General features: G+C 47.4%; 1 protein-coding gene across 2 annotated transcripts; it reads left to right on the forward strand.

The window, feature by feature from the left end:
* Positions 1–451: 451 nt before the first annotated feature.
* Positions 452–3,257, forward strand: C1QTNF2 (C1q and TNF related 2). 2 transcript variants are annotated; one of them, XM_065410081.1, is made up of 3 exons: positions 452–695; positions 2,680–2,697; positions 2,866–3,257. In XM_065410081.1, exons 1-3 carry the CDS (start codon positions 452–454, stop codon positions 3,255–3,257), a joined length of 654 nt encoding a protein of 217 aa, XP_065266153.1. The 2 variants fall into 2 exon arrangements, with proteins under 2 accessions (XP_065266153.1, XP_065266152.1); XM_065410080.1 differs by having other exon boundaries at positions 2,644–3,257.
* Positions 3,258–15,773: the final 12,516 nt, after the last annotated feature.

A 15,773-nucleotide genomic window follows, 5' to 3' on the forward strand; every position in this document is an offset into this window, starting at 1 on the left:
AAAGGCCCTTTTTGTTATCCTCAAACCTGCTTTCCCATCCCTTTGCTTGTCCCCCCCTCATTTCAGGTAACCAGATTGGCAAACCCCAATTTGGGGGTGATCTTGGAGTAGATAAGGTTCAGCTGTCCAGTCCATTTCAATGCAGAGGTCATAAGAGAACAAAGGAGAGGGGTTAAGCCAGGGGCATTCTCATTAGGGGAAGAGGAAAATTGATGTGTAGGTAAGAGTAACAATGTGACTGTCCAATAGAGAGGATCCCAGATTCAAATGGGGTTGTTCACTTCACTCCTCCAGCCACCAAAACAATACAACTAGCCCCAATTGAGAGGAGAAACACTCCTTCTCCTACCCCCACCCCCTGGCAAGGTGGGTAGGGATACTTTTGTGTGTATACTGGCCTGCCATGGTACATGTCAGTAAACCCCTCTGTTTCATTATGACAGGTTTCACCATGATCACTGTGGTTCTGCTCATCTGGACCGTGCCCTGCGTAGCTAATCAGCTTCTCAGTGGTTTTGTTAAAGGAGAATTTCAGAAAGGTTCCCACCAGCTTATATGCAGCATGCCAGGGCCACAGGGCCCTCCTGGCCCTCCAGGAGCACCAGGGTCTCCAGGAATAATTGGGCGAATGGGGTTTCCAGGGAAGGATGGAAAAGATGGCGAGGACGGGGAGAAAGGAGAGCATGGAGAGGAAGGTAAGAGGGAACTGCCTCTTAGAGCTTTGTTAACACTTCAGGCTATCCTGGTGAAGAGTAGAGGTTCAGAAAACACAGGGAGATTTGAAAAAAACAGCTGCTCCCAGACATATGTGCTGAGCATATAGTGGGGGTGCTGAGAGCCATTGAACCAAACTGTAAACCTTCTATATGATGGAAACCACTTCAAGCGAGCAGCCCTAGTTCCAGCACCTATGCTCCCAAACCCATACTTAGGCCATTGTCCCAGTTCTGGGTTTCACCTGACGTTTCTCACCTGTCATGCAACTGTCTTGTCTAGCAGTTCCAGCCCTGCTCCTAGCTCAGTCTCACATCTAGCAGCTCCCAGAAAGGGGCCCAGGTCTGACTCGAATTCGGTACTATCTTTCTGTACTCAGAGACAGGGTAATTCAAGCATTCCTGCCTAAAGCATTCAAAGCTGATCAAAATGAAGGTGGAAGTAATTCTATTTTACATACAGATGATCTGATTCCGCAGGTTCTGAGCAAATAAAATGGAGGCTCAGATAAAACAGTGACTGAATTAAGTAAGGCACCCTGTTCCAAACAGGTCATGTTAAACCACTGGGGGAATTTTATTTCACACTAATTAATTCTCAGTAATTGAGATCCATGATTCTTTTCTTTCATGCCTGCCTAGAAAGTCCTAGGTGACATCTCTTATTGCTGACCCTTCCCAAAGTGAGATTTTGCTATGTTATCTCATAGCTCATTATTACTCCAACATAGGCCAAGTGGCTGTAGGAGCATTTCATTTTGTAAAGTCTTCTCTTCGTGAGACAGCATGTTTAGTGGCTGGAGAGGAAGGATGGACCAATGTTTAAGAGGCTCGTGTGGGACTCAGGACTATATTCATTTCCCTGCTCTGCCAGACTTTCTCTGTGACCTTGGGCAAGTCACCTAGCCTCGCTCTGCCTCAGTTCCCCATCTGTAAAATGGGGATAATAGCAGTGCCCTACCTCACAGATGTGCTGTGAGGATCAATACATTAGATTTCAAGGTATTCAGATAGTATGGTAATGAAGGCCAGATTCTTCTCTCTCACTGTCACCTTCCCGACTTCCTTTTGCTTCTTACACCCACAAGGTGAATCCTGTCTTAAATTAGGCTCTGTTCTTTCACATTGATGCGCAGTGGGACCCTTCTCATAGAATCATAGAAATGTAGGCTGGAAGGGACCTCAAAAAGTCATCAAGTCCAGCCCCCCTGTGTTGTGGCAGGACCATCCCTGACAATATCCAACCTGTTCTTAAAAACCTCTAGTGATGGGGATTCTGCAGCCTATTCCAGAGCTTAAGTACCCTGAGAGTTAGAAAGGGACCCTGAGAGGTCATCTAGTCCTGCACTGAGGCAGGACCAAGTATACCTAGACCGTCCCTGCCAGGTGTTGGGAGGTTTACATCCTGTTTCTTTGAACAAATGTCTATGGCACAGAAACTCCCATCACAGTCAGTATTAACTGGCGGTTTCAGCAGAGATGCCAAGGGCAAACGGACATGTGAACTGAACTCTCTTTCTACTCTGCAACTGAGGATCGCGGCACCAAGAGAGGATGGTGTGGGGGGGAAGCCTGCACTATTTCTATCTGTGTTGTCCATGGATAAATGGAGGACGTCACTTTCTAACATTGTCAGGCTCACTCTGCACCCTTCCAGCAGTACTCATTTAAATTTGTTGCAAAATGTGAGCAAAACTGAGGTTCCTTTGTTATAATGTACATTCTGAATGTTTGTGTTAGAAAAGGCAACATGATTGACAGATCTCAGTACCCATCCAGCCCCAGGTATTATTTCATTAAAATCGCCCATAGATGGGGATCCTGGCTGGTTTCTTCCCATATGATAATTTAGTGTTGTAATGATAACACCGCCCTCACACCTGATCACATTTTTCACTAAAAACCTCACTGAAGGCAATTTGTCTTCTAGGTCCCCAAGGCAGAACTGGAAACCCAGGCAAACCAGGACCAAAGGGGAAAGCAGGCGCCATCGGCAAAGCAGGTCCACGAGGTCCGAAGGGTATTAAGGGAAATCATGGGAAACATGGAGTGCAAGGAAAGAAAGGACCCAAAGGGAAAAAGGGCGATACTGGTATGCCAGGACCATGCAGCTGTGACACCAAAAAAGCCAAATCTGCCTTTTCAGTCGCAGTCACCAAAAGCTACCCGAGAGAGAGGCTGCCCATCAAATTTGACAAGATCCTTATGAATGAAGGAGGGCACTATAATGCTTCCAGTGGGAAATTTATATGCAGCATTCCTGGTATTTACTACTTCACTTACGACATAACTTTGGCCAATAAACACTTGGCCATTGGGTTGGTCCACAACGGGCAATACCGAATAAAGACATTTGATGCCAACACTGGTAACCACGATGTGGCCTCTGGATCAACCATTATTTCCCTGAAACAGGATGATGAGGTGTGGTTGCAGATCTTCTACTCGGAACAAAACGGGCTCTTTTATGATCCCTACTGGACAGACAGTTTATTTACCGGCTTTCTTATATATGCTGACCAGGATTATCTCAATGAAATATAGGAGGAGACTGTCAAAATATAGGAAGCGAGTTTGGAAGCTTATACAAGCAAAGTACAGCTTTAAGTGTGTATGTGTGAGATAATCATAGGACTCTGCATTCTTAGAGCTGTAAGGCTGCATTGGCTAGTTGGAAGTCTCCCATACCATTAAAGCTTTGTATTTGAATGTCATTTAAGTTTTAGCACAAGCTTTCCTATAACCTTTACCTAGAGATAAAGGGAAGATACTCAGCATATAGTTTACTTGGAGGTGGGGAGCAATTATCACTTGGTTGGTATCAGGTGTTTCCCACCAGGATTGTCCTTTTATTGGGTTTGTACAGCCCCTAGCATAATGAGCTCCGAGGTGCTACAGTAATACATATAGTCTTAGGATCAGTGTGACCACTTTAAAGTACCCTTAATGATTGTTTTTTATAGTCCTTGGAGTTGTCTGTTATATTTTCCTCTACGAAGCATATATGCTGTGGTCAGATTACTATAACTTTAACACCAATGCAGAATCTATATTGTTATTTTTTTTAATTACAAAAAATGAGCCAAAATCTATATCCTGCAACCTCGTATCGGAAGCACTGTTACTGTTAGAGACAATATCTATTCCCCTGCAGAAAGGATCTTCATTAATTCAAAGTCAAAGTTCAGTAACCACTAAAGAGTCGGGCAGTTCTCTGTTAAGATCCTAACAGCAGCTTCATAAGTGCATTATTAATGGGCAAAGCAGTCTGGCCAAAATAGAACTGGTACAAAGACCTCATCTTAGCCCCTTCATAGTCAATGGCAAAGCTTCCTGTAAGATGCTGGCTGCTCTCAACTCCCATTCAATGGGTATTAATGGCACTCCGTACCTTTCAGAATGCATCCAGTATGCACAAAATCAGATTTTAAGAGAGACCTGAACTGGAATCCTGGATCTGATTCCACCCAAGTTTTGGTAAAGTTGGTATCTGGATTTGGACCCAAGTGTCACATCTCAGGGCTGCATGGGCCAAATGGCCCAGTGAGATTCTGATCCAAATTTGGCGTTTGGGCTCATGCCTCAGACTGAGGACAAACTTTTATTCCATGAACTGTTGTGTGAACTTCTCTCCCTAGCTTTTGCTATGCAGGATCTGTTAGCTGCTGCTAAGGCTCTTTTCTAGTGCTTTAATGCATACACACGTACTGTATCCGATTCCTAAGTGTGGTGACCCACTGTTACAAGATATTGTTTTCAGCGTACCCTGGAAAAATATTACTGATGCTCTGGAATCAACCACATTCAGCTTTGTATTGGTGATAAAAAGGTCAAGAGTTATAACAGATTTTTTTTTAAAGCATTCTTCCTTTTCCTATAAGCATATCAGCTGGTGATAACAGAGGTGTGGTTCTCTAATGTTAGAAGTACTGTAGCAGAATCCAAAGCAATCCTGATATAAAGCTGCTGCAATCTGGCTCTGAGCCCCAGAAATGTCTATTACAAACTCCCCTTTGTAAAACACTCATAATATAGATATCTATCTTGACAGCCAAACAAGTGAAACCCTTCACCTTTTCCCCATTAAACGTGGGCCAAATTCTTTTCTCAGATATGCACTCATGTCTCCCCAGTCATTTCTTTAGTCTCCTTTATTCTATCTCTCTAGATGAAAAATTATATGAAGTTCCAGCTCTTTTAATTCTCATGCATTGAAAGGAAATCCCACAAGGTTGGAAACGTGTTTATGTTACTTTTACAAGTCACAATATTTGCATGACTATTAACTACAGTAACTGTGCTGTATCTTGCAAGATCATTAAATTGCTTTTTAAAAACATGAAGCTGAATTCAAACATTGCTGGAATGATCTTGGTTTTATAATAGTTTTCCAGTTAGAAAGTATCTCTACACTGGTGTGCAACTTGAATCACTGACCCAGACTCACTGACCATAGGATCCACTGAATGGAGAAGAACAACAAGAGGAGACGTGGAAGGAAGGGGAATACCGACTCTACAGCTCACTCCCCCTTTTCCTTGGGCTCATAGACACTCTTCCACCTAGCAGGAGCCTTGCAAAAAAAAATGGAGCAGAGGAGAGTTAAGCATTTTCTCCTCCACACCCAGTGGAATTCCAATAGGAAAAGCACTTGGGTATTACATTTGCCTGTAGACTGCCTTCCACACCTGCTGCTGTACACTAATTGAGGGGACTGTGCCAATGGCAGCACTTCTGTTTCAGGGCACATAGAGGCCTGGGTATCTTGGGAGATCTATAAGTTGGGGTGGTTGAACCTCTTGCCCATTCTACAGTGGGAGGCAGAGGGAGGGTTCCCTTGGCAGAAGAGAGAGCAGGAAACTCTGCAAGTGGAAACTCAGTTTTCTATTCTCTATGCAGGAATTCTTGTGGGGCAGGAGAATACAGCTCTATATTTCCCCTGAGACTTATCACTTAAAGCAGGGGTGGCCAACCTGGGCATGAGAAGGAGACAGAATTTACCAATGTACATTGCCAAAGAGCCACAGTAATATGTCAGCAGCCTCACATCAGCTCTCCCCCCACCGCCCGCTCCCAGCACTTCCCACCCACTGGCAGCCCTGCCAGTCAGCGCCTCTCCCTCCCTCCCCACACCTCCTGATCAGCTGTTTTGTGGCACGCAGGAGGGTCTGGGTGGGGAGGAGGCAGCGTGAGGGCATAGCAGGCTCAAGGGAGGGGGCGGGAAGGGGTGGAGTGGGGACAGGGCCTGTGGCAGAGCCAGGGGTTGAGCAGTGAGCACCCCCCGGCACATTGGAAATTTGGCACCTGTAGCTCCAGCCCCGGAGTCGGTGCCTATACAAGGAGCCGCACGTGGCTCCGGAGCCACAGGTTGGCCACCCCTAACTTAAAGGGCCAGTGTACTCATATTTTCAGTGGATGCCCAGATAATTTTCACTTCTCAAGCACCTTTCATCTGCAATCTTGCAGTGCTTTACAGACACTCATTATTTAAGCCTCAACATTGCTGTGAGGTAGGAGGTATTATGTCTAATTTGGGGTAAACTCAGGCATGGAGAGAGAAAGTGATTAGATCAAGGTCACACACAATCTAAGAATTAACTCCCAGTCCCCAGCTCTCATCTCAAAACAACAGTGACTCTGCCTGGGACATCTCATACATACCTATCTCTATATCTTTTGGTCTGGAAGAGATGGGAGATTACCTGTAAGGTAATTCATTATTTTTTCTCTAATAAAATGAGAAAAATGAATGCAAATATTTAGGTCAGACTTGCCAAGTGCAATTGATCTATAATGCAAGACAGATCACTGGCATTAGTACAGTACTCTAGGTTTTGCTTTCAACTTTAAGAACAAATTTGAGCTCTCATGTTCTCATCCAAGGAATGGGAGCAGGAGTTCTTTCTTTCAAATAGCACAGAATCATGTTTCAATAACAATTCCATGCTCACCAGTTCAGGTCTGCAGGCCTTCCTATATACCAAAGGTTCTCAAACTGTGGTCTGTGGACCACCAGTGGTCCACGAGCTCCATTCAGGTGGTCTGTGGATAGTTCCCTCTAAGGTGCGTGCCTGAGCAGCTGCACATGAAAGAATGAAGGGCCATCCACCTAATTAGTGGAGCCACGCAGGCATGGCTCCACTAATTAGGTGCCTGGACCCTGGAGAAGACGCACATGTACGGTGAGGTGGTGGCCTTGGGGGGAATAGGAGGGAGAGGGGAGGGGGGCAGTGGGGTGAGAAGAGGGGGTGGGGGAATTTGGGATGTGCAGGGCTGCGGCGGCCAGAGAAAGAGGTGACTGTGACATTGCACTCCACATGCTTTATGAAAATATGCTTATGAATGTGAATACGATGTAACTGGAATATGCTTTATGCAAAAGGTCCCTTGTAAGGTATCATTACAGAGCTTATAATCTACTGAGTGTGTTCATCCTATTTGTTTGCATGAATAATTTCTATGTCTGAAATTAGGAGAATAAGTTATAAACTTGTATTGCTGATGTAAACATATTAAGTGGAAGCCATTAAGGATGCTTCAGAATCAATGAACTGTAAATGGCTATGTTTACTTGCAAACCTTCCTGTGTAGCTGTAAGCCAGCCCAGGAAGAATGGAGGCTGGGGTCCCACAGGACATGTGATCATGTCACCTGATACTGGAATCCATCTTAATCCTTGTACTTTTCCATTCAGAAGGAAGGGTGGGGGCCAAGCATAGACAAAGAACTCCCGCCTTGTGCAAAAGCTATAAAAAGGGGGTGGAGCAGGACAAAGAGCAGTTAGTCATGAGAAAACTCCTAGTTACCACCTGAGATGGCTGCTGGAACTAACAAGGACTGTACCAGAGGAAAGGATTGGGCCCAGACTAGGAAGGAGTCTAGTCTGTGAAAGAAGCTTATTGGAACATCTCTGGGGGTGAGGTATTATCTGTAATCAGTTTCTTAATGTATTTGGCTTAGACTTGCGTGTTTTTGCTTTATTTTGCTTGGTAACTTACTTTGTTCTGTCTGTTATTACTTGGAACCACTTAAATCCTACTTTTTATACTTAATAAAATTACTTTTGTTTATTAGTAAACCCAGAGTAAGTGACTAATACCTGGGAGAGCAAACAGCTGTGCATATCTCTCTATCGGTGTTATAGAGGGTGGACAATTTATGACTTTACCCTGTATAAGCTTTATACAGAGTAAAATGGATTTATTTGGGGTTTGGATCCCACTGGGAGCTGAGTGTCTGGGTGCTGGAGTCAGGTAACCTGCAGAGCTGTTTTCACTTAAAGCCTGCAGCTTTGGGGGCATCGCCCAGACCCTGGGTCTGTGTTGCAACAGGCTAGCATGTCTGGCTCAACAAGGCAGGGTTCTGGAGTCCCAAGCTGGCAGGGAAAATGGGCTCAGAGGTAATTTCAGCACATCAGATGACAGTCCCAAGGGGATTTCTGTGACTGAACCCATCACAGTGACTTTCCCCAGCTCCAGGGCTGCGGCTGCAGGGGAGAGATCCCCCTCCTTCCCAGCCTCATTTCTGTGGCAGAGGAGAGACTCCCCTCCTTCCCAGCCCCAGCTTGGGGGCTGCCATGGTGGGGATGAGAGGGCACATCCATCGCTTTAGAAAGGTAAGACTACTGATATTAAAATATGAGTTGTGTGCTTTTATTTGTAGAACAAAAAAGTTTATTATTAAGTTTTTTTTATATAGCGCTTTTATCCAAAGCACTTTACAATAGTTAGCTAATGGTATAAACAATATTTGGAAAGATCATTAAGTGGTCCGCCGAGACCCTCAGCAATTTTCAAGTGGTCCGTGAAAAAAAAAGTATGAAAACCACTGCTATATACCACAGAGAAGTTATTTCCAGGGCTTGTCTGCATGACACAAACCGCAGCTCAATGAACCTAAGGCAAGTACAGAACTTGGAGAGTTACAGAAGGGAAGTGGAAAACCCAGAAACTAGCAAACTGAAGAGGGCAAAGTGGGAGAAATTATCTATTCACACAGAAGGAAATTCACCCCTCGGCTGAGGGTCCACCCAAAGCCTTTGAACCACTTAAGTGTTTCCATGAAATGTCCCTGAGAGAGTTCAGCGTTGTATTGGTCTTGTGTGGTTTCCTCTGAACAGGGAGAATTTTACCTACAATGGCTTAAACACGATCATACTATCTTACCTGTTGAAAAAAACGTATTTACAAAGTTCGTCACAGGGGATTCAAACACATATAGAAAAAACGTTAGGAAGCAGCATTTAATAAGGAGCAGCTGCTGAGCAGGGGTGTTCTTCCCCCCTCACTTTCCACCTGTCACTGGGAGTGGAGAGGCAGTTGGTTTAGTGGCAAAGGTATCTGCAGCAATGCCAACCCCCATTATTTCAAAGGCATGAGCCAGGCCAAATAATAAATGAAGCCTGAAATTTGCATTGCCATCTCTTGATTTCGGCCACTGGGCCTTTAAGAAAAAACACCAAATATTGTGAGATTCACATAAAAATCACAAGAGTTGGCAGTGCTGCATCTGTTAGCGATGTCCCTCTCTCCAATCTTCTGAATTGAGTTCTGGGGTGGATGAGGGTCCTGCTTTTATGTTGTCACTGGGAGAAAGGAGTTGAAGAGGGAGTTGTAACCCTTGCCTCCATGTCAGTTACTCTGATCAGCTTTTGCCTCCATAAGGATCTGTTCTCTCCTGATGAAAATCTCATCTGGTTCACTGTTATCCACTAGAAAGCGCCATAGTCTCCCTGGCCCTGGCTGCTAATACTTATGCACGGCTTCCTGATCTGTCTCAGAAAAGACATTTCTCTTTGGAATTTTACATCTGTACTCAAGGGGGTGCTCTGCTCATGCACAGAGATTCGCCCTTTCCACATTCAAGGAGAATCAGCTGATTTCCTATTTCTCTAGTGTTAGCTTTTCTTTTAACTCAGGCTGAAAAAGTATAAGGCTTATAAGATGTCTGGCACATACGGCATGTGTATTATGAAACATGATCTAAGAAAATGCACCCTCCTTCTTGGCTCTTTGAGCTAAGATCATGTGTTTAACTAAATGCTCAGTCATGCAATAAAAAAAATTAGAAAACCTTTTTCTGTAGGGGCTGAAAACTTTTGTGGTCTAGCATATAGGTTACTTAGTAAATGCTATCACATCACCTGCATTCAGACCTAGTAGAGGAAGGTACTTTTAATCTAGATTGAAGGACTATACTGAATTCACTCAATACAAAGTGATATGCTTACCGTTTTTTCTCTTCCCCCTTTAAGACTCAGTATGAAATTATGACTCTTGCAGTAAAAACTTAGCACCTGGGTTATTTTACTGCCAGAGCTGTAGGGATAGCTCAGGCTATAAGACTAACATCTTGTGCATGTCGAAAGACCAGATCATTCCTGTGACGTTGTGCAGTCTACATGGTTTTATAAAAACATGATAATAAGTGAATATAATGTAACTGGGATAGTTTTATAAAAAATTTGATAATAAGTGACTATAATGCAAATGGGATATGCTTTGTGCAAAAGGTCTCTTGTAAGGTATCATTACAAAGCTCATAATCTACTGAGTGTGATCATCCTATTTGTATAAATGTACCACTCTTGTATCTAAAACTAGAAATATAAAATGTAACTCTGAGGGCCTATTGTAATTATGTAAAGTGTGGGCCATTAATGATGGTTTGGAATCTTGATGACTCCCATTGTCTGCAGATGGCTGTTTACCTGTGAGTCTCCCTGTATATGTGTGTGCTGGCAAGTGAGTAATGAAGTCTTGCAGTGACATGTGATCATGTCACCTGAACTGGAATCCATCTTTAACCTGGTGCTTTTCCAGTGGGGGGAGGGGGTGGAAACCCAGAGGAACAAAGGGTTCCCGCCTTATGCAAAAGATATATAAAGGGGTGGAAGAGAACAGAGAGAGAGAGGAGCCATCATGGAGAATCCCCTAGATAACACCTAAGCTGGAACAAAAGCTGTACCAGGGGAAAGAATTGTGCCCAGGCCTGGAAGGTGTCCAGTCTGAGAAAAACTTACTGAAGCATCTCTGAGGGTGAGATTATCTGTATTTAGTTTGATTAGGCATAGATTTGCGCATTTTATTTTATTTTGCTTGTGACTTACTTTGTTCTGTCTGTTACTACTTTGAACCACTTAAATCCTACTGTCTGTATTTAATAAAATCACTTTTTATTTAGTAATTTACTCAGAGTATGTATTAATACCTGAGGGAGCAAACAACTGTGCATATCTCTCTATCAGTGTTATAGAGGGCGAACAATTTATGAGTTTGCCCTGCATAAGCTTTATGCAGGGTAAAACGGATTTATCTGGGTTTAGACCCCATTGGGAGTTGGGCATCTGAGTGCTAAAGACAAGCACACTCCTGTGAGCTGGTTTCAGGTAAACTTGCAGCTTTGGGACAAGTGATTCAGACCCTGGGTCTGTGTTGAAGCGGACTGGAGTGTCTAATTCAGCAAGACAGGGTGCTGGAGTCCTAAGCTGGCAGGGAAAACAGGAGCAGGGGTAGTCTTGGTACATTGGGTGGCAGCTCCCAAGGGGGTTTCTGTGATCCAACCCGTCACAATTCCATTTTGAAAAGACACTATAGGAAAAGTGTTGTTTCTTTTCTTGTTTTTATAAGAAGCACAGAGAAGAGGAGGGTGGCAGACACACACATGCAGTGACCATTTCCCAAAACATACACTCTGGTGAACTAGACCAGAGCTTCAAAAAACATTAGCTGCATTTTCCAGGTTCCTCCATCCACGTTCTCCCCACTCTGCTTCCTTCAGCTATGGGAGTCCCTGAGTCACACCACAGCTCCCTTCTGGCAAACCACAGTAGGGCCACCAGAGAAGCTCCACTTCTCAGTCAGCTTTGGCTTCAACTTTCTCTTCCCACCATATCCTAGCTCCTATCAGCAACACACAGAGGGAAAAGGTAGGGAATACCTGGACCCAGAGTTGCCTGAAGAGCGCACCTCTGCTAGAGGTAGTATCTCCATCTGGTGACCTGTTGGAGCCTCAGTCTGACAAGACTTAGCAGGTATATGAGACTTAGACTCTTGCTTTTGAAGCTTAACATCTCCAAGGAGCAGGGCCTGGCTGTTTAGAAAGTAGAGAGATTGATAGGGGTGCAGGGCTGGAAAGCAGATCTGTCTGATGCCTCCCCTGGAGTCTGAGCCTGTGAGGTATTGACACCCACAAGCAGTACTGACATGAATGGGAATTAAGGGTGATCAACACCAATGGGATGCAGAATTGTCCTCATCCCCATTGCCTAGCCCAGATCAGTGACCCCAATATTCAGCCCATCTCCCAAGTTCTATGCTCCCTTCCCCCCAAAAACCATTCTACACCAAAAGGGTTTTGATATTTCAATGTCTATTTGTTATGCTCTTATTCACTTAAATATGAAATAAACATGAAAATCTACAGTGATTGCTAGTATTACTTTTGCATGTAAGCTAAGTATCTAATGTATGTTGGCAGTTTTGAACATAATGTTGAAATGTAACAACTGGAAACAAGAAGAAACCAGAGCAACCCAGCCAGTCAGCTCTCCACAGTCCACTACATTCTGAGAACCTCTGCTCTAAAACTTCACACCAGACAATTTTGTTGCTAATTAATAGGTTGATAGGTGGACTTACTATCTCAATCTCCTACAATCGTCCTTCAGGAGAAAAAAGGACATGGATCACTAAGGGTATGTTTACACTGGCAGAGTTACACCGCTGGCAGTTACAGTGCCGCTCAGAGAGCACTGAAGGGAAACCGCTGTTGTGGCATTCATGGAGGGGCTGACCACAGTGGAACGCCACTTTTGGGCTTGGGAAACAAGCACTGAGTGTTGGGATCACATCATCATGCATGTCTGGGACTGGGACTGTGTGAAGAGCTTGCCCCAGCCCTGCGGCACAAGGACACGAGAATGAGAGCTGCCCTGTCATTGGAGAGGGAGTCAATCAACACCCTGTTCTGCCGCTCAGACTAGGCATGTGGTGGTACACACATCATACAGACACAAGCCTGCTTTGTGCAACTCTCCTGCCCCCAACATCTCCCTTCAGTGATTCCCAAAATTAAATCCACTTAGTAGGGGCCTCCTCTCCTGTTTGTGCTTCGCCAACATCTGACAGCTGTGACTGGCTAGCCTCCTCCAAGGTAGAGAAGAGCTCCTGGCTGCATGCATCTCTGGCCTCCAAGTCATCCTCTGCCTCTGGTTCCCCCTTCCCCTCCCCATCCTCATCCAAGATTTCCTCCTCCTGGCTCGGTCAACTCGCAACTGGTACATGAGCCACCAAAGTATCCACAGTGCTCTTTGCAGTGGAGGTGGAGTCACCACCGAGTATTACGTCCAGCTCTTTGTAGAACCGGCAGCTCGTGGGCGCACCACCGGAGCAGCGGTTTGCCTCCAGCGCCTTATGGTAGGTGTCCCGCAGCTCCTTCACTTTGACCCTGCACTGTAGTGTGTCCTGGACATGGCCCCTTTCTGTCATGCATCATGAAATCTGTCCGTAGGTATCATAATTCCTATGGCTGGAGCGCAGCTGGGACTGGACAGCCTCCTCTCCCCATATGCTGATGAGGTCCAGCAGCTTGGCATTGCTCCAAGCGGGGGATCGCCTGGTGCATGGAGCAGGCATAGTCACCTGGAAAGATGTGCTGAGACCACTGAATGTGTCACCGAGCAAACAGGAAGGGGACTTTGAAAATTCCCAAGGAATTTATGGGGTGGGGCTCACAATTGGTCACCTGTGGGCAGGGCAGTAGAGTTCAAACCAATGACCAGAAAGGTGAGAACAGGCATTGTGGAACACCTCCCGGAGACCAATCGCAGTGCTGTAATTGACCAGGGTGTCTACACTGGCACCGTGGCACATAGCCCCGGTGCAGAAAGCTGTACGCCTCTCATTGGGGTGGTTTTTTTACAGCGCTGCAACTGCGCAGTTTCTGCGCACTAAGTGGCTTGGCAGTGTGCACACCTTGGGAGTTACACCACAGAAAGCTGCTTTACTGCACAGAAACTTGCCAATGTAGACAAGGCCTAAGAGTGATGCGTTATAGATTATTTAACACTCACCAGGTTTCAGTAGTACTCTGTGTTAGTGCACCTTCAGTGTAAATTATTTAACACTTGACAGCTTAGCACAGGCAGTAGAGCAACCTAAGAATCCTGACTAAAGAACCTTTTGTATCAGTTATCTGCCTGTATGCAATCCCTCAGTCCAGTCATTGCTAAAAGCTGGGCTTGGCCCCCCACTCAAGTCTGCTGCAAGAGGCTCCCCCAGTGCTCCACTGCCCCAGGACTCCTCATCCATAAGTCCTACCTGGGATCCACCCTCCAGCATCAAGCCTCTCATTTCCAGGCTCTTCTTTCCTTTTGCCCAGGAGCCTCTGCACAAGCTCTCCTGCAGGCATGTCCATGCTACAAACTTTTACTACGGTGGTTCATGTCCGCACTACCCTCTTTCTGACAGTGGTGCGTGTCCTCACCAGGAGCACTTCCACTGACTTAAGAGAGGCAGTGTGGGGGGCTGAAAACCCGGGCTTAGCTCCATGTGCAGCTCCCCGCTGGCAGTAGCGACTCGGGGGAGGGGCACAAAGGGTCAAGTGCCCCCAACAGCCAGCCTTGGTACAGTGGCGCTGGAACATTTTTAATAGTGGGGGTGCTGAAAACCAGCCCCCCATTACCCCTGTCCACAGGGCCGGCTCTGGCTTTTTTGCCACCCTAGACAAAAAAGCCACCAGCCCTCCCCCCCACCCCCATTGTGGCAGGGGAGGGCGCAGAGCCCGGCCGGGGGCCCGCAATCCCCGACCGGCCAGAGTGCCGGGGGGAGGGCGGCGAGCCCGCCGCGGCTCCGCTCTCCCCGACCGGCCGGAGCGCCGGGGGGAGGGCAGCGAGCCCGGCCGCGGCTCCGCTCTCCCCAACCGGCCGGAGCGCCGGGGGAGGGCGGCGAGCCCGCTGCGGCTCCGCTCTCCCCGGCGGCCGGAGGGCGGCGAGCCCAGTCGTGCCCCGCTCTCGGGCCGGAGCGCCCCGCCGCGCCACCCCCCTCCAGGCGCCGCCCCAAGCACATGCTTGGTGGGCTGGTGCCTGGAGCCGGCCCTGCCTGTCCGGTTCTCCCTCCCCTCCCCCAAGAGCTGAGGCCGGTAGCCAGGAGCCTGAGTGTGCGGGGCCAGCAGCAGGGGTTGCTGCAGCACCCCCCGCACCCGTAGTTCCCACGCCTATGGCCAGTCAGGGAGAGGAAGGGCCAGGGCAAGAGCCTCTCCTCTTCCAGACATTCTGCTGGGCCACTGCCTGGTGCAGAGCAGCGGCTGACTGGGAGAGCGAGCACCTGGCTACAGCAGCAGCAGGCTGCCCCCTGCCCAGGCTCAGCTTCTGAGGACAGGAGCCGATTCTGAGCATGCCAGGGAGCGCAGGGGGGCTCTGACTTGCTCAGCCGCTGTCCTGGAAGCCAAGCCTGAGCGGAAGGCAGCCTGCTGCCGCCGCAGCCAGGCACTTTCCCAGGCAGCTGCTGTGCTGCACCGGGCATGGGGGAGTGGCTCCAGGGCCGGGCTGCCAGGAAGAGCAGCCGAACATGCCAGGGGGAGCTGGCGCAGCGGGAGGACAGAGCCCCCCCCAGGTAACGTGGAATGGGGAGGGGATGGGGAGAACGCAGGGGCCCCAGGCTGGGTGTGGGGCAGGGACGAGTCACATGGGGAGGTCACATGTCCTCCCCTTTAGCTGGTGCCCCCCTCCCACAAGTTGCCGACCCTTAGCGGGGAGCCGGGAGCCCGGGGATGGGGGTAGGGGGCAGCCCAATTCCGAGTGGGGAGGCCAGTGGCCCAGCTCAGAGCAGGGAGCTCAGGGGCAACCAAGTTTTGTCAGTGCACAGCTGCCAAAATGTGACTCTCTCTGGGGTGCATGCATAGTTGGCTGCTTGCATCAGTGCTCAGCATACTCACCAGGAGAGCTTGCATCAGTGCAAAGTGTGGTGCAGGTATCCCAGTGTGCTACACACTGCCACCTGGTGCAGTGCCTTTCGGGAGATTCTAGCAATAGAAATGACAAGTCATGCAGTGTCTATGCAT

The sequence above is a fragment of the Emys orbicularis genome, chromosome 8, assembly GCF_028017835.1.
Source record: "Emys orbicularis isolate rEmyOrb1 chromosome 8, rEmyOrb1.hap1, whole genome shotgun sequence".
Lineage (NCBI taxonomy): Eukaryota > Metazoa > Chordata > Testudines > Emydidae > Emys > Emys orbicularis.

Excerpts from the sequence above, each read along its gene's own strand:
- C1QTNF2 (XM_065410080.1), top strand. The coding sequence starts at position 452 with ATGATCACTGTGGTTCTGCTCATCTGGACCGTGCCCTGCGTAGCTAAT. Across the intron at positions 696-2,643 it reads AGGAGAGCATGGAGAGGAAG|GTCCCCAAGGCAGAACTGGA; the intron begins GTAAGAGGGAAC and ends TTTGTCTTCTAG.